The 25,733-nt window shown below is 41.4% G+C and overlaps 2 protein-coding genes and 1 long non-coding RNA gene across 5 annotated transcripts; 2 read left to right on the forward strand and 1 right to left on the reverse strand.

Annotated features, from left to right (window-relative positions):
* Positions 1-445: 445 nt before the first annotated feature.
* On the reverse strand, positions 446-2,132 carry LOC135532252 (uncharacterized). The gene is made up of 4 exons (XM_064959841.1): positions 1,863-2,132; positions 1,624-1,754; positions 1,291-1,582; positions 446-1,156 (listed from the first exon to the last, which is right to left on the reverse strand). Exons 1-4 carry the CDS (start codon positions 2,113-2,115, stop codon positions 990-992), a joined length of 843 nt encoding a protein of 280 aa, XP_064815913.1. The 5' UTR covers positions 2,116-2,132; the 3' UTR covers positions 446-989.
* Positions 2,133-10,446: 8,314 nt separating this feature from the next.
* On the forward strand, positions 10,447-18,566 carry LOC135532253 (uncharacterized). 3 transcript variants are annotated; one of them, XR_010454325.1, is made up of 4 exons: positions 10,449-10,593; positions 11,489-11,688; positions 11,934-12,066; positions 18,138-18,566. It is a non-coding gene; the product is annotated as an uncharacterized LOC135532253 (long non-coding RNA). The 3 variants fall into 3 exon arrangements; XR_010454324.1 differs by having other exon boundaries at positions 10,447-10,593; positions 11,489-12,066; XR_010454326.1 differs by having other exon boundaries at positions 10,523-10,593; positions 11,492-12,066.
* A 10-nt stretch (positions 18,567-18,576) lies between these two features.
* On the forward strand, positions 18,577-25,590 carry LOC135532258 (TOG array regulator of axonemal microtubules protein 1-like). Its single transcript, XM_064959853.1, has 7 exons — positions 18,577-18,688; positions 19,134-19,395; positions 19,738-19,861; positions 20,060-20,165; positions 20,317-20,552; positions 21,492-21,650; positions 22,699-25,590. Exons 1-7 carry the CDS (start codon positions 18,638-18,640, stop codon positions 22,847-22,849), a joined length of 1,089 nt encoding a protein of 362 aa, XP_064815925.1. The 5' UTR covers positions 18,577-18,637; the 3' UTR covers positions 22,850-25,590.
* Positions 25,591-25,733: the final 143 nt, after the last annotated feature.

Here is a 25,733-nt window from a genome sequence, read left to right on the forward strand (position 1 = left end):
AGGACACCACCACGGGACAGACCCCACAGTCATCACTAGAAATCGAACTTCAGACTCCCTCCAAAACCACTGAACCCCTCAACACACAAAGAGATTACGGTGCACACCCTTAGAGGAAGTCGGAACAGGATAACTCCCTCCAAACTCACAAAGACACAGAGGAGGAGGAACTATCCAACACCCAGTGAGAGAGAACAAGTCAGAAAGAGGAGGTGGAAGAGGCGTTAGATAGAGGAGGAGGTTACCCCAGAGGCCATTCCTCCTGTTCATGTGAGCAAGAAAGAGCAGAATGCTTCTGATCAGCCAAATGACAGGTAGAGGGAGAGGTCATAGTGATTCACACCAACAGAGAAAGACAACCCACACAACCTCTTGGATGAGATGAACCACACAGAGGTAGAGGCAGAGGGCCTTCAGGGCTAGCCAGTCAGCCTGCCTGCTCTGATCCTCAAGTCAATTGTATTTAAATTCATGTTCATTGAAGATTTTTATTCAAGAATTGACAAGTCCCATTTATTTAATGATCATTTTTCACTGTCTTCAACCCTCAAGAACCAGGGTGAGTCTGGGTCACCCTTTTCCTGGGCAAACACAACTTGCATATCATCATAGACTAGGCCGAAACGTTAAACTTTTAACCTTGCCTGAATAAAACAATGCATTTTTTTTTATAGTGAGCAAGAGTTGCGCTATTTCCTTTTCTATGATGATTCAAATTTTTGGTTGCACCTCAACTCAACATTGGTTGAGCGCCCTCTGTTTTTTTGTTGTCAAATAATACATATGTTTTTAAATGTACAAGTAAATTATTAAAAGCATTAAAATTGGGATGTTTCCCACTTATTTACACAACCTACTCCACACTTGCAAAGTGAAAGTTTATAGAAAAGTTCTGAAATTAAGTAGTAAACAGAAGAAAAGCAGAATTGAGTCCAATTATAATTTAATGGTCTATGGTTCAATCCCATTTCTGAAGGTCTGATGAATAATTAATATTGTTCCTCCTCTTCCTTGTGGCAGGCGCAGCAGCACACTGCCCTCCAAAGCCTGCAAAATAATCGCCGGACTGCCCCTTTCCTAGCTCTGCATGGAACATCCAGTGTCACGTCCTTGGTGACGTGTGGGGTGACATCCGAGATGACCACAGCAACATCCCCTGGAAATGGAAAAAAGAGGAACAGAATGTAAACAAATGCAAACCGTAGCTTCTTAACACTGGCCAGTTGAAAGGTTCTACTAAGATGTCATGACAAACGGCACCTGTCAGAGTGCTCTCTAAGTGTTACTCACCTGCTTGGATGTCAGCTGGCAGAGTGGCGGAGACGGCCATTGTGAGAGTCCTTTCTTCAGGTGTGACGTCCACAACCTCCAAGAGGGAAGAGATGGGCTCTGCCTCTGTATTAGGGGTGATGTCAACAACCTTCAGTTGGGAAGAAGCCGGGTCTGCCTCTGTGTTAGAGGTGATGTCCACAACATTCAGGTGGGAAGAAGGCGGATCTGCCTCCGTGTTACTGGTGATGTCTTCAACATTCAGGTGGAAAGAAGCCGGATCTGCCTCTGTGTTAGGGGTGATGTCAACAACCTTGTTAGCCGGATCTGCCTCTGTGGGGTGATGTCAACAACCTTCAGTTGGGAAGAAGCCGGATCTGCCTCTGTCTTACGGGTGATGTCCACAACCTCCAGGTGGGAAGAATCCTGATCTGCCTCTCTGTTAGGGGTGATGTCCACAACCTCCAGGTGGGAAGAAGCCGGGTCTGTGTTATGGGTGACAACAACAATCCTGATGAGCTCTACTACTACAAGGCACCAAGATGTCATCAGAGCAGGTGTCTGTCAGAGTGCTCTCTATCATTGCTACTCACCTGCTTGGATGTCAGCTGGTAGTGTGGTGGAAACGGCCACCGCGAGGACAGGGGGAACTGGTAGGGTGGCTGCAGGGGGCTGGAAGCAGCTCTGCACCTCGTCCGCCACAAAGGCACAGACAGAGCTCATATAAAAAGGGCTCTGCAGGTCATCGGTGGAGAAGGACTGACTGATTCTCCCGAGGATCGACTGCACAGAGTCAAAAGCAGCAGCCCGGGAGAAAGGGATGTGAGGGGAAGGGTCCTTTAACATGCAGGATAGCTTCTCCACTACGGCCACCACCATGCCCACGGCCATCCCGCTTATTAGGATTGGGTGCTCTGAATGGCCTTCCTCTGGCTGAAGCCACAGGGCCAGGAGGAGCCTGGGCACCACCTCCACCACCACCTGAGATGGGCTGAGCAGGTTGCTATGGGGCTCATTGGACTGCTCGCCCAGAATGCTCCTCACAGCTCTTTCCACGATGCGGTGGACCTTAGGATCGCTGAAATCAACAAAAAGGAGAAGACAAAGCTAAACGACGTGCAATGTGCTCACAGAGAACACTGTCTTAGTCTGTTTCTGCATAGTTACAGATGTGTAGATAAATGGATCAAGTCATATGCAGGGCAGTACATGGAACTCACATGTCAGCTGGCGAGGTGGGGTGCATGGAGCGGCGGAGCTTGCAGAAAGCCTCATGCTCTATGTTCATCATTTTTAGGCAAGTGTTTACTTCCCAGGCCTGCAGTATGAAACAGGAAGTCCCATTAGTGTAATTTCACAACATATCTATTCTGCTGTGCTAACTCGTTGTTGAAAGGCCAGTAAAGAGCTCACTAACTTGTAGTATGTCTCTAACTCTCATTCTCTTACCAGCCGAGCGAGGTTGTTTCCTTCCTCCAGGGTTTCCTTCCACACCCTTCAAATAAAACACAGAGTAATTCAAGTTTCCTGGCTTCTGATTCTTCTGTTGTTTATTTTACCCACACCTCCTGGAGTGCTGCTGGTGGCAGGGAATGGCAGTGAAGGTGAGTGCTGACGTGGTACTCACCTCTCCCTAAGGGATTTTTTGCCCTGAGACACCAGCCAGTTGCTCATGTGCTCCGTGGTGACATGGGGCGGGACCTGGCCTTGACTCTGGAGCAGCAGATAGTGGACCATGAGCTTCTTCTGCAAGATGAGGTAAGGTGTGAGACCGTGCCACGAAATACCATATAATGTGCTTTCAGAAGGGCCTCTCGCAACATTTCACAACTGCTCATGCCTCACAATTTGCAAGTGATATTAAAAACTCTTATGACCACCTTCTCTAAACTGTCTTGAAATACAACTCTCTTTCTGTTGTTTATGTTTTTGTGGGATGAATCTTACCTGTTTATTGTAATATGTTTCCTCCCAGCAGGCCTGCAGAGTCTGAAAATAAAGGCTGCTTCTACAGAATTCCTTTGAAGATAATGAAAATAATGATGCTTTGTTATGCACATTATGCACAGGTATTTACAGTATGCTAAAATTAATTTCTCTGAAGATTACCTTTGTGGGACCATAAGTGAACTCCGGAATGCACCAGACCCTATCCATGGTAAGATGGGGAAGAAATGCAGCGCTATAGATATACGGGATGCTCTAGAGATAACAGGAATGACTTAAAGTCGCGAATGATCAATGACTGTGGAGTCGTCCAATATGCTGCACTTAGAATTGAGTTGAAGACGATGTTTGGCGCAAAATAGAATGTTTACATTCTATTGCCATGGAGAAATGGAATGTGTAGAACCTGTATAAATGGGTAAGCTTCTATGTCTTTATTTCGTGAACGATTAAACTCTTTATTATGTCATAATGTGTATATGAGGATGTTGGAGCCCGTCCCAATTCATGACGCGATTATCCAGGTGCATGTTGGTTAGACCTACTAATCCAACCTTGCCTTACAAGTTAAATACATTATTTATATATGCATATGTTAAGTGGTTCGTTCTGCGTTGTGTACTTTAAATTAGGACGCTGCCACAACTGGAGGTCTGCTAGTTGAATAATGTTTTATTTGCCCTGCACGAAGAGACAACACACATTATGTTAACCCTTGGCGCAGTCCTAGCTCTCAGGCACCTGCGCAAGCACATGGACACTCACTCAAACACTGTCCCAAGTACTCACAAGTTACAATAGATACCCTAGTTAGCGAGCTTTGTGAACCTTGATAACATAAATCTTTATATTATCCACATTGCAACAAACTTATGGTAGCATAACAGCACATTGTGTAACATTACCACGGTTTTATATTGAACAATTTCGGAGCCAAGGACAACATACCTTTCAAGCCGAAGGGCAGGCAAAAGAGAACAATAAGGGCGTATGGAAATACAGATAAACCGCGATGGACCAAACCAGAATATACAAAACTTTTACAATCACATGTATGTACAATATTGATATGAAAAAGTGTTTGTACACTTTAGCTATGCAGCTGTAATTACATTTTAAAAAATACACTGAATTATTAGTATTATTATCAAATTATTAACTTCCCCTCTTGACCTGGCCGATTTGAATTGGTCCTTGTGTGCAATTTGGTGCATAATCTAGGGGAACAACATCACACTGCTACACCTATACAAATCTATCGACCACATCCATTTAAAGCAATGATTGTCAATTGAAAATGTGGTTGTTGTGTTCTCCTGTTGTGCGTCTTGAATGTCAGTCCCCTTAAACACATTATTACAATATTTCTGAGCTCTGAATTGACACAATGAACACTTTTGCAAAGATATTCTGTTAAAAATAAGAGTATGAATGACAATAAACGTATGACTTGGATTGTATGCATAATAGTGTCGTAAACAATATCTCTCAGCGTGGTAACTTTTGGTGTTGGAAAGTATCCGTTAAAAGTCTCCATGGCACGTATCACTTCGTTGTCTTGTTGGTAATAGTAAAAATGCAAGACAGTCCGCATTGTAATGGTCTAACAGGTGTTTTTCATTTTGTTTCTCACGTTAAACAGACATTTGAGAACGGAATTGCTTACAGTTGTACCTACGACCTCAAAACCCAATCTTCTCACGCGCAAATACTCACATTCAGACTCATACATACAACTGTCCTTCTCTCCCCTTCCGTTCTTTGGTCTCTATTTTTTACATTTGTCAGAGAAAATGACCATTTTCGTGGTGTTGCTTTGTGCACTGACTTTACTGAACTCTGGAGAAAACGAACATTGCCGCTGGGTGAGGACATCTGACAATGTGCTCTCCCGTTCATTAGACATTTTGTCTGCAGGAACTCGCTCTTTTTCACTCGGTCCACTCGTCCAAGTGCCGATGTTTTTGTGGCATGATGTGAACAGTACGAAATTGTGTCACTACCAAGGTCTCATGGTTTTAATTGACTGTTTTGTATTGTCGGGAAACTCACTTGTAGAATTCGCTTGCGGTAGGTCTCTTAAAAAAGAGAAGCCGTGCAAGGTTATTAAACCGAGGTGTCTAGTTATTCTTCTTTTGATGATATCAGGTAACGTGCAACCTAACCCTGGCCCTGATATGCAATGTCTCCAAACCCCCTCTGATTTTAAATCAAGATCTGGTTTTGGTATTTTTCATTTAAATGTACGCAGCCTGTTGTCAAAAATTGATGGGGTTAGGATTTGGGATAAATCAACTGATGCTGATGTAATTGTGCTTTCTGAAACCTGGCTCAGCAAGTCTGTTTTTGATAAATGTATAAGTGGTTACAATGTTTATCGCACTGATCGGGTTAAGAAAGGTGTGGGTGTGGCTATATATGTAAAAACTAAATTCCCTGTAAGTGTGGCAAAGTCTGAAGCTATATGTTAACAGTTGGAATTTCTTGCTTTGAATATTGAGGTTTCAAGGGGTCTCTCTATAACTGTGATTGGCTGTTATAGACCCCCTGTGCTCTCGGTGATGCATTTTTTTCTTTGACGCACCTTATGTCTAAACTTCTTTACAGTGAAATGATCTTGATTGGTGATCTCAACTGGTGTTGGTTAAAGCCGGTGTCTGATGATTTAAAAATGTTTTGTAATTCTATGAATCTTACCCAGTTGATGAACTCACCCACTCGCCCAAATCTTAAATGCCCAGATCAATCTACCTTGATTTATTTGATATTTGCAAATGTTCCACATAAATATTCTGCGGTTGGTGTTTTTCGTAATAATGTAAGTGACCATTGTGCTGTTGTTGCTGTTAGAAATACTAAGGTTCCTAAGACAAACCCATGTTTTATTTGTAAGAGAAATTTGAAGTGTTTTAACGAGCAGGCTTTCTTTCATGATTTGTTCATTTTGACTGGAGCAGATTGAGTTTATCCCTGATGTGAAAACTGCCTGGAAATTCTTTCATTATGTTTTTTTTCCAAATAGTAAACAAACGTGCCCCATTCCGCAGGTTCAGGGTTAAAGGGCGGGTTACTCCATGGTTTTCTTCTGAGCTGTCTTGTATTATTCACAACCGTAATCAAGCCTGGGCTAAAGCAAGGAAATCATGTTCTGATGCTGATTGGCTTATTTTTAGGCAGTTACGAAACAAGTGTTCTTTTCTTCTCAGGAAGACCAAGTCTGAATATTTTATGTCTGTTACCACTGATAACCTGAATGACCCTAGAAAGTTTTGGAAGGCTATTAAGTCTATGTCTGGTAACAGTAATGTTAATGAATTACCGTCATGTGTTTTGAAGGACTCTGTTGCTGTATATGACAAACTGAAATGCTGAATTGTTTCAATGAGCACTTTGTATCATCTGGTAGGCTGTTTGATTCAGTGTCCTCTGTCTCTGTACAACCCTGTGTGGAGGAACCAGTGAGAGCTGGTCAAACTTTTAGCTTTTTGCCATTCTCAGTGCAGGTGGTACATAAAGCCCTGAAATCCTTAGATCAGAGAATGCCTGCAGGTCCTGATGTTTTGGATCCCTTCTTTTTAAATCTGGCAGCTGATTTCATAGCTGAACCACTTACATATCTGTTCAATCTCACCCTGGAATGAAGTGAAATTCCAAAGATCTGGAAATCAGCATTTGTCCTACCACTTTTAAAAGGGAGAGATCCAACTCTTTTAAATAATTATAGGCCAATCTCAAAGCTGTCACCCCTGGTGAAAATACTTGAAACCCTTGTGAGTGAACAGCTTTTTTTTTACCAACTCAATTACAGCAGCCATGAAGGTTTTAAATTATATCACTGAAGCGCTTGACAAAAAACAGCACTGTGTCTCACTTTTTATTGATCTCTCTAAGGATTTTGATTCAGTTGATCATGCTATACTAAGGCAGAGATTGTCGAGTGTAGGTCTTTCAGAGCATGTGGTTGCATGGTTTGCTAACTATCTGTCTGATAGATCTCAGTGCACTCAATTTGATGGGCTTATGTCTGTTAAATTGTCTGTCTTTAATGGTGTGCCCCAAGGCTCTGTACTTGGTCCTCTCTTATTCACTATTTATATAAATGATTTAGACAAAAATGTCCAAAATGCGCAACTTCATTTTTATGCTGATGATACTGTTATTTACTGTTTGCCTCGTCTCTTACAAAAGCTTCCCAGAACTTGCAAACTGCTTTTTATACTGTTCAACATACCTTGTGTCAATTGAAGCTTATCCTCAATACTGACAAAACTTAACTAATGGTGTTTTCTAAAGCAAGAAATAGACCTCTGAACTTTTCACCTATTACTACCCGTCAGGGCAAGGAGATTGAGGTTGTAACCTCATATAAATATCTTGGAATTTTAATTGAAGATGGCCTCTCTTTAAAATTGTGAATATTTAACAACTTACAAAAAAATTGAAGCTGAAATTGGGATTTTATTTTAGGAAAAAGGCCTGTTTTTCTGTTGAAGCCAGACTGAGGCTAGTATCAGATACATTTATGCCTTTACTAGACTATGGGGATATTTTATATATGAATGCTTCCACTCAGTGTTTGAGATCAATTGACACTCTTTACCATGGCACTGTGAGATTTATTTTAAAGTGCAAAACACTTACGCACCACTGCACTTTGTATACCAGGGTTGGCTGGCCTTCTCTAGTCACCTGTAGGCTCATTCACTGGTATACTTTTATTTACAAAGCCATTTTGGGTTTACTACCTTTTTATTTGGCCATTTTTATTGTCCAGAAATTTGGTGGGTACTCTCTTTGTTCGCTGGACTTTATCCTGCTAACTGTTCCAAATGTCCAAACTGAATCTGGTAAAAGGGCTTTTATGTGCTCTGCGCCATTGTCTTGGAACACCTTACAAAATACTTTTAAACTGGATGAACTTGTCCCGATTGGTATTTTTAAATCACTGATGAATGATCTTGAGACTGATTCCCTGACCTGTCAATGTTTTTAATTTGCTGTTTTTGATTTTGTTTTACTCTTGTGAATTCGATGGTCTTCACTAGATTACTTGTAGTTTTTCATGTTGTTTGTCTATAATTTTTGTAATGACTTGGTGCTGCCTATCTTGGCCAGGGACTCTCTTGAAAAAGAGATTTTAAATCTCAATGAGCCCTTCCTGGTTAAATAAAGGTTAAATAAAATAAATACTGCACAGACACACTAAAGCTGTACAGTGTAGTTTGATAAGTCTGTTTCAATTATTTGCAGATGTATTCCCTATTATTTACAAATCGAAAGATGTAACATTTGAAATGAATGTGGCAGAACAGTTTAGCAAAGAGTTCCTGTGGGAGTCTTCTCCTTAAGTCTTTTTGCCTCCTAGGCCTCGTTTCTCATTACATGGGATTTCCCCAGTGCCAACTTCACATGAGATGGCCACTGTCTACTGTCATGTGGTGCTGAATGACAGATATCGCTATGCCGATATCGCTGCTGTCCATGGTCCTGAAATATACAATCTCGGCTAATTGCGTTTGTACGACTGTCCAAACTTGACCCCACACACATTGATGCTAATCTTTCACACTTTTGAACATTGCACAACCTGCAACAAGACACTGAATGAGCATTTTATTCCAAGTGTGTTTGTGTTTGAATAAAGACCCGAAGAAATAAATCAATGTGTGGATGTTGATTGGACAATGTATATGTGCTTTGCAGAAGCACATTTTTTTTGCATTCCCTGTAGCGTGTATTTTACTGGAGTATGATCAGATTGCTTTGTTTATACCAGAATTAAGATTTGGTCTGAGAAACTATGCCGATTACAGCATGATAGCTATTTTTTTATTTTAATTTTAAACAAGGCAATCTGGGGTCTTTGACCCCCTTTTAAAGAGTCGCTCATTTATCACTTTCTTGCAGTGTTGGTAAAATTATGATTAAATGACTGAACAAATCATTTTAAATGGAACTGTAACTAAGTAAAACTTATACTCTGTTATACTATATCTGATTAACAATATGAGTTCATAAGAAGGGATTGTGAGACACGGACAAGGAGTAATTAAAGTTAATGAACACCATTCCAACTTGGAAGAAACGAATGGGTTGGGGACTGTGTAAACACATAAGGTCGTTAACCTCACGTTGAACCTACAGAAACTTAGCTCTGGGGTTTTTAGATAAGACAGTGAGTGCATTCCTAAGTTTTCTGTTAATTAGAACTGTCAGCTCAGCCATGAAGCGCTATGATGAAACTGGCTCTCATGAGGAAGACCCAGAGTTACCTTGGCTGCAGAGGATAAGTTCAGTAGAGTTCACTGCACCTCAGATTGGAGCCCAAATAAATGCTTCACAGAGTTCAAGAAACACACACATCTCAACATGCACTGTTCATAGGAGACTGCGTGAATCAGGCCTTCATGGTCAAATTGTTCCATTGAAACCACTACTAAAGGACGGACACCAATAATAAGAAGAGACTTGCTTGGGCCAAGAAACACGAGCAATGGACCTTAGACTGGTGGAAATCTGTCCTTTGGTCTGATGAGTCCAAATGTGAGATTTTTTCCCTTCAATGTGTGTGTGTAAAGAATCCAGGGTGTTTAGTTGAGTCTACGCTTCATTATAAAACAATTTGTTGAATGATTTAAATTCCATCAGAAGCTGCTTTCAATTCATGGTGGCTCTGAATAAGTCTTGACGGAGACAGAGCTTGATTTGCCAAGGAAAGTGAAAAGGACTGAGGGAAAGTAAAATGGAAAATACATGGAAAGGAACATGGAAGAACCTCAAAGAACATTGCATTTTCAAGATCATGTAACATCAAACATAACATCAAAATGCATCTTATATTCCTGACCTTACAGAAAACCACATGATATCAACTTACATTTTATGTGAGCACAAATTACATTTTGGAACACAACATGATCAGATTTTCACATGTGTAGTTTAATGTAATCACGTTGCTTTACATGTTATCACATTATCTTCACATAAGATTCCATAACACATAACACTTCCCATGTTCACATGTGAAATTCATGTGTATTTGTGTAAACACCCTGCAGTTATACACTCAAAGTTCATAATATATGCTTGAAAATACACATGTATGATTGTGCAAGTGTAATGGGTTGAAAACAAAGTCACTAAAAACAGACACACATTTATTATTTATTCCCCCCTAATTGTTTATGTATTTGTCCCAATGAATCTGAATGGTATTTTCCACATAGTTTAGCGTTAGCAGTCCATCGGGCCAATAGATGGCGCTGTTGCACTGTTGTAGCAGGAGAAACAGCAAGTTCTGGCCAAGCGCTCACCATTCTGCAGAATTAAGACCAACTTTACAGAGGTAAACTGTGTCTGTTCTTTTTACTATTACAGGTATGTAACAGCACTTCAAACGTTCAAATATATACACAATATGTAATAACATGCTATTTAACAACTTTGTCCAGATATTATCACGTTAGGAAAGGTTTTGTTTTGGCTTTGTGTCGAACTGAGTGAGGAGAAGGTGATTTACATTGAGTGAGAGTATATGTTAGCTTGATGCTAGCTGAGGTAAAAAAAACATTTACGAGTCACAGAGACTATGTTTACTGAGTAGCTTACTTGTACTGGATTTTGTCTAGGAGATTTTTTTATCAAGAATCCGTTTGTTAGGGATTTCTGAGTTGGTTTTAGATGTTATTGGTTGTTTTGTGTAAAATTGTGCTCACTAGCTGGTAAAGTGGCCGAGCACGCTCAGTCTGGTGGACTTTTAGTGCATACAGTGAGAGAGAGATGATTTTCTGGAGGTGCCACTATCTTAAAGCTGAATGCATTAATGTCACTTTTCTATAGAGGTAGTGGTGGTTATAGAGGTAGTGGTTTATAGAGAAACATTCAGTTATTTATGGTTTCATATATAGGTGTTTCTATTGTATGAATGTGAAATACATTGTGGTTTTCATGTGAAACCATACACTAAGACAGGGTTATTTGTGGAACATTTTTGAATTCTGCTTTAGGTAAAGTGCATTACTGTTACTGTTAAAGAATTCTGCTTTAGGTAAAGTGAATATTTTCAAAGTACTAAAAAGAAAATAGACAATTGAACAGGAGAAAATAAACATTCTTCAGAATAAAGAAAGCGCCAGAACTTTGCAGACGTGTCTGTTCTTTTTACTATTGCAGGCCACCTCAGCTACACATGTACTCTGTCTGCACACGCATCCACGCATGCACATACACACGGACAAACACACACTAATGTTCTCTCTCTTGTGTTTGTCAGCAGTTCATCGTGGCCCTGTTGTTCGCCTCCTTCACCAAAGCTCTGTCAGGGACCTACATGAACAGTGCCATCACTCAGAGAGACACTTTGACCTGTCCAGCTCTCTCATCGGACTCATAGACGGCAGCTTTGAGATGGGTATCAACAATAACATTGAGTTGCTTGAGAATTCATGTAGTAAAAACCAGATACAGACTACAGTATGATCGGTTTTTCTTGTGGTTCAATCAGAGTCTGCTCTCAATACTGTCCAGTTTTATAGTTGTTCCTATTAATTGATTGACTGGTGTTTGTCCATGACTCTACTGTCAAACCGCTAACATGGTTTTATTTGATAATGTGTTGTTGCAACCTAGTATCCAAACTTATATGCCATTCTTAGTTGAAAAAAACAGTGTTTATAATTTGCGATTCCTGACTACTGTAGTGTTGTTGTTTCTTGCAGGTAACCTGCTGTTCCTGGCTGTGGTCAGCCATTTTGGGGCGAAGCTGCACCGGCCCAGGCTCATTGCTATGGTCTGTTTCCTCATGGCTGTAGGATCCTTCCTCACAGGCCTGCCACACTTCTTCATGGGACGGTAAAACAACTGAAATACTGGTTAAATTTGTACTTGTAGAGATACTCCAATGCGGAGGATAGTTTCACTTTAGAAATAAAGAAATGTATCCAGTTGTTGATTCATCTCAGTTAACTTCGAACTAAAGTCTTGCGTAATTGGTCAGCTGCTTGATTATGTTTTGGGGCCATACATGTTAAGAGAAGGGATTAACTTGTTATGGCTGCAATCCCCTTAACGGGATAAGTGTCATCAACAACCGCTGAATAGCATAGCGCTACATTCAATAAATATTACTAAAAATATTTATATTCATGAAATCACAAGTGCAATATAGGAAAACACAGTTTAGCCTTTTGTTAATCCACCTGTCTGGCAGATTTTGAAATTATGCTTTACAGCGAAAGCAATCCAAGCGTTTGTGTAAGTTTATCGATCACTCCACAAAACATTAAGTACACTTAGCTTCAAGTAGCTCGGTCACTAAAATCAGAAAAGCAATTAAATTCATTGTGTACCTTTGATGATCTTCGGATGTTTTCACTCACGAGACTCCCAGTTACACAACAAATGTTCCTTTTGTTCCATAAACATTATTTTTATATCCAAAATACCTCCGTTTGTTTGGCACGTTATGTTCAGAAATTCACCGGAAAGAGCGGTCACGACAACGCGGACAAATTCCAAATAGTTTCCATAATGTCCACAGAAACATGTCAAACATTTTTTATAATCAATCCTCAGGTTGTTTTTAAAATATATAATCGATAATATATCAACCGCAAATGTCTTTCACAGTAGGAGAGGGATAAGCAATAGCTGTCCAAACTCTGTTGCGCGAGCAAAACTCACGTGACCACTTGACGCGATGTTATCTTTCTGGCTCATTTTTCAAAATAAAAGCCTGAAACTATGTCTGAAGACAGTTGACACCTTGAGGAAGCGATAGGAAAGGAATCTGGTTGATATCCCTTTAAATGGAGCAAAGGGAGGCAATGGAACATGGAGTTTTCAAAATAGAGGCCACTTCCTGTTTTGATTTTCCTCAGGGTTTCGCCTGCAATATCAGTTCTGTTATACTCACAGACAATATTTGGACAGTTTTGGAAACTTTAGAGTATTTTCTATCCAATACTAATAATAATATGCATATATTAGGAATTGAGACTGAGGAGCTGGCCGTTTACAATGGGCACCTTTTCATCCAAGCTACTAAATACTGCCCCTGCAGCCATAAAAAGTTTGGACAACAAAGGCAAGGTATTGGAGTGGCCATCACAAAGCCCTGACCTCAATCCTATAGAAAATGTGTGGGCAGAACTGAAAAGGCGTGTGCGAGCAAGAAGGCCTACAAACCTGACTCAGTTACACCAGCTCTGTCAGGAGGAATGGGCCAAAATTCACGCAACTTATCGTGGGAAGCTTTTGGAAGGCTACCCATAACGTTTGACCCAAGTTAAACAATTTAAAAGCAATGCTACCAAATACTAATTGAGTGTAGGTAAACTTCTGACCCACTGGGAATGTGATGAAAGAAATACAAGCTGAAATAAATCAATCTCTCTACTATTATTCTGACATTTCACATTCTTAAAATAAAGTGGTGATCCTAACTGACCTAAAACAGGGGATTTTTACTAGGATTAAATTTAAGGAATTGTGAAAAAAATGAGTTTAAATGTATTTGGCTAAGGTGTATGTAAACTTCCGACTTCAATTGTATACAGTATGTATATATATATATATATATATATATACATAAACTCAGCAAAAAAAGAAATGTCCTCTCACTGTCAACTGCGTTTATTTTCAGCAAACTTAACATGTGTAAATATTTGTATGAACATAACAAGATTCAACAACTGAGACATAAACTGAACCAGTTCCACAGAAATTTGACTAACAGAAATGGAATAATCAAAATCAATGGTCAAAATCAAAATTAACAGTCAGTATCTGGTGTGGCCATCAACTGCATTAAGTACTGCAGTGCATCTCCTCCTCATGGACTGCACCAGATTTGCCAGTTCTGTACCATGTTACCCCACTCTTCCACCGAGGTACCTGCAAGTTCCCTAGGGAACGACCCTAGCTCTCACCCTCCGACCCAACAGGTCCTAGATGTGCTCAATGGGATTGAGATCCGGGCTCTTCGCTGACCATGGCAGAACACTGATATTCCTGTCTTGCAGGAAATCATGCACAGAACGAGCAGTATGGCTGGTGGCATTGTCATGCTGGAGGGTCATGTCAGGATCAGCCTGCAGGAAGTGTACCACATGAGGGAGGAGGATGTCTTCCCTGTAATACACAGCGTTGAGACTGCCTGGAATGACAACAAGCTTAGTCCGATGATGCTGTGACACACTGCGCCAGACCATGACGGAACCTCCACCTCCAAATCGATCTCGCTCCAGAGTACAGGCCTCGGTGTAACATTCCTTCAACGATAAACGTAAATCCGACCATCACCCCCGGTGAGGCAAAACCGCGACTCGTCAGTGAAGAGCACTTCTTGGCAGGCCTGTCTGGTCCAGCGACGGTGGGTTTGTGCCCATAGGTGATGCTGTTGCCGGTGATGTCTAATGAGGACCTGCCTTACAACAGGCCTACAAGCCCTCACTTCAGCCTCTCAGCTTATTGCGGAAAGTCTGAGCACTGATGTAGGGATTGTGCATGGGAAACAGCGTTTCTTTACAATCTGTGAAGTTAATTCGTAAAAATCCAAGTATCTTTGAAAGACAGGGTCCTAAAAAAGGGACGTTTATTTTTTTGCTGAGTTTATATATACAGTGCCTTGCGAAAGTATTCGGCCCCCTTGAACTTTGCAACCTTTTGCTACATTTCAGGCTTCAAACATAAAGATATAAAACTGTATTTTTTTGTGAAGAATCAACAACAAGTGGGACACAATCATGAAGTGGAACGACATTTATTGGATATTTCAAACTTTTTTAACAAATCAAAAACTGAAAAATTGGGCGTGCAAAATTATTCAGCCCCTTTACTTTCAGTGCAGCAAACTCTCTCCAGAAGTTCAGTGAGGATCTCTGAATGATCCAATGTTGACCTAAATGACTAATGATGATAAATACAATCCACCTGTGTGTAATCAAGTCTCCGTATAAATGCACCTGCACTGTGATAGTCTCAGAGGTCCGTTAAAAGCGCAGAGAGCATCATGAAGAACAAGGAACACACCAGGCAGGTCCGAGGTACTGTTGTGAAGAAGTTTAAAGCCGGATTTGGATACAAAAAGATTTCCCAAGCTTTAAACATCCCAAGGAGCACTGTGCAAGCGATAATATTGAAATGGAAGGAGTATCAGACCACTGCAAATCTACCAAGACCTGGCCGTCCCTCTAAACTTTCAGCTCATACAAGGAGAAGACTGATCAGAGATGCAGCCAAGAGGCCCATGATCACTCTGGATGAACTGCAGACATCTACAGCTGAGATGGGAGACTCTGTCCATAGGACAACAATCAGTCGTATATTGCACAAATCTGGCCTTTATGGAAGAGTGGCAAGAAGAAAGCCATTTCTTAAAGATATCCATAAAAAGTGTTGTTTAAAGTTTGCCACAAGCCACCTGGGAGACACACCAAACATGTGGAAGAAGGTGCTCTGGTCAGATGAAACCAAAATTGAACTTTTTGGCAACAATGCAAAACGTTATGTTTGGCGTAAAAGCAACACAGCTCATCACAATGAACACACCATCCCCACTGTCAAACATGGTGGTGGCAGCATCATGGTTTGGGCCTGCTTTTCTTCAGCAGGGACAGGGAAGATGGTTAAAAATGATGGGAAAATGGATGGAGCCAAATACAGGACCATTCTGGAAGAAAACCTGATGGAGTCTGCAAAAGACCTGAGACTGGGACGGAGATTTGTCTTCCAACAAGACAATGATCCAAAACACAAAGCAAAATCTACAATGGAATGGTTCAAAAATAAACATATCCAGGTGTTAGAATGGCCAAGTCAAAGTCCAGACCTGAATCCAATCTGTGGAAATAACTGAAAACTGCTGTTCACAAATGCTCTCCATCCAACCTCACTGAGCTCAAGCTGTTTTGCAAGGGGGAATGGGAAAAAATTTCAGTCTCTCGATGTGCAAAACTGATAGAGACATACCCCAAGCGACTTACAGCTGTAATCGCAGCAAAAGGTGGCGCTACAAAGTATTAACTTAAAGGGGCTGAATAATTTTGCACGCCCAATTTTTCAGTTTTTGATTTGTTAAAAAAGTTTGAAATATCCAATAAAAAAGTTTGAAATATCCAATAAATGTTGTTCCACTTCATGATTGTGTACCACTTGTTGTTGATTCTTCACAAAAAAATACAGTTTTATATCTTTATGTTTGAAGCCTGAAATGTGGCAAAAGGTCGCAAAGTTCAAGGGGGGCGAATACTTTCGCAAGGCACTGTATATATATATAAACTCAGCAAAAAAAGAAATGTCCTCTCACTGTCAACAGCGTTTATTTTCAGCAAACTTAACATGTGTAAATATGTGTATGAACATAACAAGATTCAACAACTGAGACATAAACTGAACCAGTTCCACAGAAATTTGACTAACAGAAATGGAATAATCAAAATCAATGGTCAAAATCAAAAGTAACAGTCAGTATCTGGTGTGGCCATCAACAGCATTAAGTACTGCAGTGCATCTCCTCATGGACTGCACCAGATTTGCCAGTTCTTGCTGTACCATGTTACCCCACTCTTCCACCTAGGTACCTGAAAGTACCCAGACATTTCTGGGGGGAATGGCCCTAGCTCTCACCCTCCGATCCAACAGGTCCCAGATGTGCTCAATGGGATTGAGATCCGGGCTCTTCGCTGACCATGGCAGAACACTGATATTCCTGTCTTGCAGGAAATCATGCACAGAACGAGCAGTATGGCTGGTGGCATTGTCATGCTGGAGGGTTATGTCAGGATCAGCCTGCAGGAAGTGTACCACATGAGGGAGGAGGATGTCTTCCCTGTAATACACAGCGTTGAGACTGCCTGGAATGACAACAAGCTTAGTCCGATGATGCTGTGACACACTGCGCCAGACCATGACGGAACCTCCACCTCCAAATCGATCTCGCTCCAGAGTACAGGCCTCGGTGTAACATTCCTTCAACGATAAACGTAAATCCGACCATCACCCCCGGTGAGGCAAAACCGCGACTCGTCAGTGAAGAGCACTTCTTGGCAGTCCTGTCTGGTCCAGCGACGGTGGGTTTGTGCCCATAGGTGATGCTGTTGCCGGTGATGTCTAATGAGGACCTGCCTTACAACAGGCCTACAAGCCCTCACTTCAGCCTCTCAGCTTATTGCGGAAAGTCTGAGCACTGATGTAGGGATTGTGCGTGGGAAACATGGGAAACAGCTTTTCTTTACAATCTGTGAAGTTACTTGGATTTTTACAAATTGTCTTTGAAAGACAGGGTCCTAAAAAAGGGACGTTTATTTTTTTGCTGAGTTTTATATCTATCTATCTATATCTATATATATATATATATATATATAGTATTTTCAAATTCACCACATTCATGATTTTATATGGGAATCAAAAATCTTTCATTAATGTTCACCATGTGCTTATGTGCTCAGCACTGTCAACAGACCCCATTATGACATCACAATGTAACGGAAGCCTTGCCATGATATCATTGCTGGTTCCATCTGACAAGCAACATTTAATTTCCACTCATTTCATGATAGATCTCTCACAGAGATAGGTTAAGTTCTTATTTTGAGAGTGTTAATATTTATCATCAATGGCTTATCGAGGGAGAAAATCAAGTGAGTTTGACAAACTCCAGAAGGAGAACTCACAGATGAAGAGCGTCATCGAAAACCTGAGGAAGCAAAACATGGCTTTAAACCAACAAGATGAACAGGACAAGTTTTCAAGTTTTGTAAGGCTCATCAGTTTTTCAAACGGTTTATTTTGTGGTTTCATAGACATACAGTAGGCCTACATCCATAACATCTTTAGCTTAATTTTTTTTATGACACACTGTAGAAACTATTTTGCCTACTTCACTTCTGCTATTAATTTCATACTGTACCATTGTGATCCAGGGCTATCAGGAGAGCTACCCAATCCCAGAGGGCCATCGTGGCTTCATCAGTGATGCCAGACTTCTGCAGATGCAGAGAGCTGAGAGAGAGGCCATGGAAGCAAAGCAAAGAAAGATAAGTGCTATCCATGAGAATTATGTCCGGACTGCTCTCATCGGGGTTGGCAGCACCTTCGCGCACCACTTCGTCCCCTCTATTCAGTGCATTCCGCGGCCGAAAGCTCCACCGAGGCCTTTGCCACGAAGGCTTGAACACATAGCTCTGGCCCCACTGAAGAACGTGGTGGGAGTGGACGGAGCCCAAGTTCGACCTGGATCTCACTCTCTGGAGTCCATCCAGGTAAATAAATCATTCAGCAGCAGTAGCGTGTGGCCTGTTCCCGTCCCTCCCACTGGAGCTCCCTCCAAGAGGGGCAAGAAGAAGAAGGGCAGGCGGGAGTCAAAGCCCTGAAAGTCCAGTCGGATCAGGGCTGTGCTGACAACAACGGACCCATTGACCTGATGGAGGAGGTGAGGGACATCGAGGCTCACCTGAAGGAGGAGGCCTGGAAGGTAGGATGGACTTCGAATTTATTGTAAATGTGAAAATTTGCAGTTCAGAATTATACTTGGACTGATAAATTGCCAAATCAGATAGTGGTTCCATGTCTTAAAATCAAATTAAACTTTATTTGTCACATGTGCCGAACACAACAAGTGTAGACCTTACCGTGAAACCAACAGTGCAGTTCAAGAAGAGTTAAAGAAAATATTTACCAAATAAACTAAAGTAAAAAATAATAATAATTAAAGTAACACAATGACATAACAATAACGAGGATAAATACAGGGGGTATATTTACAGAGTCAGTGTACAGGTTAGAAAGGATACTCTCTTTTTGACAGCATGATAGAATAGATCCTAGAATACAGGATCTCTCTGTGTATTAGTTTATGTATATACTAGTTCTATATGTATTTCTATGATGGGAGCATTATTTTCTGGTCTATGCCAAAGGGGGTACATGAGGTGAAGGCCATGGGCAGGAGAAGTTTGGGCTCGGACATGTCCATGGGGGAAATAGCCACCAGCTCTCTGGGAAGCCTGAGCTCAGTGGATATGAACACCCCTGCTGAGCTCCGTGACTACTTGGATGTTGGGACCCCGGTCAAGTTGCGTGACAGCCCACCCAGGCCTGCTCACCCTCCTACCAAGCTCAGGAGCAAACAGCCTCGGCCTATAAGGTTCCTTAGCCTGCCAAAGGCTGCCACCGGCTCAGGTCAGTCCCTCTCATGTTCTCACACTAATGTAAATAAGACAGGGAGATGAAGCTAGGTAGATTGATAGAAAAACAGTAGGAAGGGAAGGGACACAAATGGCTTTAGCCCAGGGCCACACTTGATTTGCCTGTTTCACAGTGAGATAACCTTTACTCAAGGCTAATTGGACCCTGCTTCTGAGCAGGGTGAGCACCAAAAATATATGTGCTTAATTTAAAATGATATCATAATGAACTTAGATGTTCTAGTGTTAAAAGCTACAAACAGATATGTAAATGAGTAAATACATAAATAAATACATACAGTTCATAGAGAGATAGATGTCTGCTGTCAACCCATAGACAAGAAGGCAGCCAGTGAGCCAAAGGGTCAAATAAAGAACCAGGCCAGATTGCATCCCCTGTCCAACCCAGAGCAGGCCCTGACTAAGACCTTCAAGCTGCTCCACTCTGCCTCTGATGACTGGTGAGCATTCACTGTAGACAAGACCAATGGAGCTAGGCTAAAGGAAGCACAGTGTAGTGTCCTTGGAAATGTAGATTTGAGCTACAGAGTGTAGAAACTTCTGAATTTAAGAGACCAGAGTCCTAATTGATGAACATCATTATAATGTTTTTGGAAAATGTTGTGTAAAATGCTTACGTTTCTTTCACTGAATTGCAGGGAGAAGAAGATCGAGGGCTTGACCTCTCTCCGTGTGATGGCTCAGAACCACATGGACATACTGATGCCTAAACTCCATGATATCTGCCTTGCCATTATAAATGAGGTAGCTGTATTCATTCACTGCCCTATTCATTCATTTGCACAAATCTGCTACATTTGGAAAACAAGTCAAATTATTGTGTCATGTTTCTGATGTTTGTGGGTTGTTCTGCTCAACATTAATAGCTGGTCCTGTGCGTGTTATTATGATACAGGTGAAGAACCTGCGCTCTGCAGTGTCCTGTGCTGCCATGGCCACACTGGGTGACATGTACGTTCACCTCCAGAGGGCCATGGACAGTGAGGTGGAGGGGACGGCACGCGTGCTGCTGCACAAAGCCAGCGAGGCCAACACCTTCATCCGGCAGGGCGCCAACTTTGCCCTGGGTCACATGGTGCAGAGCTGCACCCCTACACGTGTCATGAATGCCCTGCTGGTCGGTGGGCTGAGGTAAAGAGGGAGAGGGGTCCAATTACACTCACTAAGGGGTAGATCCGGACTTCCACAAATTATCCCATTATCCAAGCCTCAAAATTGAGAAGATTGAAATACTGCTAGTTTTTAATTAACTGCCTTTTTCATCAGCATGCTCGGTTATTCCACAACACTTCCGGCAGCAACTCACCCCAACACTAGACTTCACATTTTAATGGAATCACATTTTTTTGTTATGTCTTATACTTCCTTGTGTTGTGTACTTCTTATTTTACCATTGTGTTATTTAGGTTATTTTTAGCCATTGGTGGAGAGGTATTGTCTACTGATGTGTGCTAGCCTTTGGGGAGTAACAAGTCATTTATAAACCTTTATAAAGTGTATATATAGTGAACACTTTAGATTAGGGGCTATTAGTGAGGCACTGAGGTATTCGTAAGTACATGTACTCACATTCATAAATGCACTCATTAATAAATACACCATTTGTGACATTTACAAAATACATTTATAAATACGTTTATAAATGGTGAGTCAAACCATTAATCAACCATTAACAAATGCCTTGACAATAACTACTTTATAACTGGTTTATAGTACATTAGTAGTACATTATTAATCATTTACAAATTGTGAACATACTATGATCAAACACCTTATTAATTATCTGATAAGTCATGAACAAATAATTTAAAATAGCGTTTATAAATGTGTAAATAACTATTTATAGATTTCTTATTGACATTTACAAATGTAGGAATAATGATTAATAAATGGTAAGTAAACTCTTTACAAACAGTTTATAAATGGTATATTAAGGGACCTTAATATAAAGTCTTACCGAACATTTTGATCCATCGATGAGACTTCATCAATACAATCCATTATCATGAATCTCCTAACTCATGTATCTCTATGACATGTAACTGATGTGCTCTGTTTTTCCTTCCTCAGCCACCGTAACGCTGCGGTGAGGAGCTGCACTGCTCAACACCTGGAGAGACTGGCTGAGGTCATGGGGACGGCTCGTCTCCTGTCGGGGAAGAAAGACCTCACTGACCGTTTCTTGATTGCCGTCAGTAAACTGTCTGTGGACCCGGCACAGGAAGTCAGGTGGGAAGTTCCTCCTGTAAAGTAGCTTGCTTCAACATAACAGTTAAGGCCGGGATTCAACCATGGCTCGCTATAGCACTAGATCGCCGACAATGCAGCTTTTAAAGGTAATTTAGTCTTGAGTCAACATCTGCAGCGTTTACCACGAATACAAATTGAAATTGACTTTAAAAGCCACATTGTCGTCTGTCTACAGCATCTATGCTAAAGGGTGTCATGGATTGAATTGCAGATTTTAGGTATTCCGAAACAACCACAGGTTCTCTTGGAGGGAAATAGTCATTGAAAACAAAAAGGAAAAACTATAAACACAAATAAGTGCTACGTGGCATAGGACAATCCAAGTCCAGGCACCCATGTGGGTTTGAAAGTTAAAAAGCCAAAAGCTTAGCCGGGATGTTTGGCCGGCAGGGATGTTCTTCTCCCATCGCCAACTAGCGACCTCCTGTGGTGGGCGGGGTGCAATGCACGCTGACACGGTCACCAAGTGTATGGTGTTTCCTCCGACGCATTGGTGCTGCTGGCTTCCAGGTTAAGCGGGCATTGTGTCAAGAAGCAGTGCGGCCTGGCTGGGTTGTGTTTCGGAGCCGCACGGCTCTCGACCGTCGCCTCTCCAGAGTCTTTACGGGAGTTGCAGCGATGGGACAAGATTGTAACTACCTATTGGATACCACGAAATTGGGGTAAAAATTATAAATGTAAATGAGTCCAAATAGTCAGTACCTGATTCAGTTTCCTTCCTTCTGTTTGGTGCCTAATGAAGACAACCCTACTTGATCACAATGGTCGGCCTGAGCCAAGCGCTGTGCAGATTCGCTAAGATTTTCATAATAACGAACGGTTAATACCCAGTTGGTAGATTGTTGAGATGATTTGAAGATCAGGTAATGCGGTACATTGCTCAAACCGACCCTCTTGCAAATTCTACCTAATGTATGTCTTATTTTTTCTCAGGTTGCCATCAATTGAGTACTGTTTTTAATCACAGACAGCAGAAATTATTTGATATGTTGCATGTTTAAGATGATATTAATGTCTTTGTCCACAGGCATCATGGTCGCAATATCTTGAGCAACATGGCCACCAATGGTGACTTTCCTAAAATGTGGGACAAATTCGCTCCGAGGAAAGAGAGAGAATCCTTGAGGGAGGTCATCTCAAAGGTTAACCTCAAAGAAAGGTACATTCTCTCTGGATGATTAGAAGAAGTGTGACAAATGAGCTGATATGATTACAGAAATCCAATCCCACTGGGCACAGACATCAGATCAATGTCTAGTTTTGATTTAAATTTGGGAACTCAACCAAAATGTGAAATCAACCAAAAATGTTTGTTAAAAGTTGGGTGAAAAAAAAGCCAAGTGTATTTTCCATGTTGATTTTATTTATTTAACTAGGCAAGTCAGTTAATAACAAATTCTTATTTTCAATGATGGCCTAGGAACAGTGGGTTAACTGCCTGTTCAGAGGCAGAATGACAGATTTGTACCTTGTCAGCTTGTGGGTTTGAACTTGCAACCTTCCGGTTACTAGTCCAACGCTCTAACCACTAGGCTACCCTGCCGCCCCATTCATCAAATAGATTTTTGTTGTTGTTGAAATGAGGTGCAAATAACGTCTATACAACCAGTTTTGGCCCAATGGGATACATTTAATATACTGTAAGATTTTATCTTTCTCTCTTTTCTCTTTTTCAACAGGAATATCTGAATAATCCCCAATTTTACGATAAATTTGTATCTAAATATTTGCACATTTCCCAACTTGACTATTATCCCCTCCAGTCCCCAAACTCCAATATTTTTGCTCATTCTAAGATATTTGACACCCTCCTCCAAACCCCGATGTAAATGCATATTTAAACTGCATTGACTCCTTGTCCAAGTCCTGAATCCACTATAAGGCAATATGAACCACATTCAAAGCACTAAATTACCTTTCCCCGAAGCTCCTATCTGATCTACCAGCTCAATAGTGGTCTACTGAAACCATACTCACCATCTCAGGGGTGCTCAGATCATCAACCACTGACCTCCACACCATCCTCAAAACCAGCAGTCCTCTTTTGGAGGCAGATTGGTCAGTGCTCCTGTATGGCACCAACATTGTGGATTTTCATCCAATACTTCTGGACTATGAGAACATTCTTTGGACAATAAAATTAGGTAAAATGGAAGCTGGCTCCAGTCTCAGTTTTATCCTCCAAGACAGTGTGAGGATGTGTAACAACAATACCTGTGGTTTAACTTGATGATCAGGGCCAGATTACCGAATGGGCACGCAGGGCACCTGCCCTGTGGGCCCCGACCTCCAGGGAATATCATCATAAAAACTAAAAGTATAGTGGATGTATATTACAGTACGTGGACGTTTTACAATTTGTGAGCTCATTTCATATGTAGTAGCCATGTTTTATATACATTTTTGCATATTTTGTAGAAATCTGTGAGCATTTGAAAACATTTAGTGGTGATGTTTTATATCAAATTGCTTACTGGTGCTCTTCCATGCCGTCCCTCGGAGGGGTGTGTCACTTGAGTGGGTTGAGTCACTGACGTGATCTTCCTGTCTGGGTTGGTGCCCCCCCTTAGGTTGTGCCGTGGCGGAGATCTTTGTGGGCTATACTCGGCCTTGTCTCAGGATGGTAAGTTGGTGGTTGAAGATATCCCTCTAGTGGTGTGGGGGCTGTGCTTTGGCAAAGTGGGTAGGGTTATATCCTGCCTGTTTGGCCCTGTCCGGGGGTATCGTTGGATGGGGCCACAGTGTCTCCCGACCTCTACTGAGTCAGCCTCCAGTATTTATGCTGCAGTAGTTTATGTGTCGGGGGGCTATGGTTTGTCTGTTATATCTGGAGTATTTCTCCTGTCTTATCCGGTGTCCTGTGTGAATTTAAGTATGCTCTCTCCAATTTCTCTTTCTTTCTTTCTCTCTTTCTTTCTTTCTCTATCTCGGGCAACTGAGCGCTCCTTGCTGTCCACAGTCCACCTGGCTGTGCTGCTGCTCCAGTTTCAACTGTTCTGCCTGTGGCTATGGAACACTGACCTGTTCACTGGACGTGCTCCCTCTCCCAGACCTGCTGTTTTCAACTCTCTAGAGACAGCAGGAGCGGTAGAGATACTCTGAATGATCGGCTATGAAAAGCCAACTGACATTTACTCCTGAGATGCTGACCTGTTGCACCCTCGACAACCACTGTGATTATTATTATTTGACCCTGCTGGTCATCTATGAACATTTGAACATCGTGGCCATGTTTTGTTATAATCTCCACCCGGCACAGCCAGAAGAGGACTAGCCACTCCTCATAGCCTGGTTCCTCTCTAGGTTCTGGCCTTTCTAGGGAGTTTTTCCTAGCCACCGTGCTTCTACACCTGCATTGCTTGCTGTCAGGAGGAATGGGCCAAAATTCACCCAACTTATTGTGTGAAGCTTGTGGAAGGCTACCCGAAATGTTTGACCCAAGTTAAACAATTTAAAGGCAATGCTACCAAATACTAATTGAGTGTATGTAAACTTCTGACCCACTGGGAATGTGATGAAAGAAATAAAGCTGAAATAAATAATTCTCTCTACTATTATTCTGACATTTCACATTCTTAAAATAAAGTGGTGATCCTACATGACCTAAAACAGGGAATTTTACTAAGATTAAATTTCAGGAATTGTGAAAAGGAATTGTGAGTTTAAATGTATTTGGCTAAGGTGTATGTAAACTTTAGACTTCAACTGTAGGAAACAATGGTACGACCTCAGAGTTCCACAAGCAATTTTTTGTTGTTGTTTACGTTACAACGTGGGCATGTCTCATTGCCAACAATAGTGAAGCAGGCATTGTGACGTAGAACAATGGGCTGGGAATAGAACTTTCGTAAAGCGAGTTGGTGCCACGGTGCTCAATAGAACTAATAGGAGCTGGCAGGGTGAAAAATGCTCTAAAATAAGGCCTGTTTTTTTTTGCCTATTTAAAAAATATGGCAAGAAGCTGGGATATGGTAATATTATGAAACTGGGCTCCACGGCGGATGCAATGAACTAGTTTATTTATCAGAAAAAGCATTGTTAAAAATGTCATGAGTCCAGCCT

This window comes from Oncorhynchus masou, unplaced genomic scaffold, assembly GCF_036934945.1.
Source record: "Oncorhynchus masou masou isolate Uvic2021 unplaced genomic scaffold, UVic_Omas_1.1 unplaced_scaffold_1788, whole genome shotgun sequence".
NCBI lineage: Eukaryota > Metazoa > Chordata > Actinopteri > Salmoniformes > Salmonidae > Oncorhynchus > Oncorhynchus masou.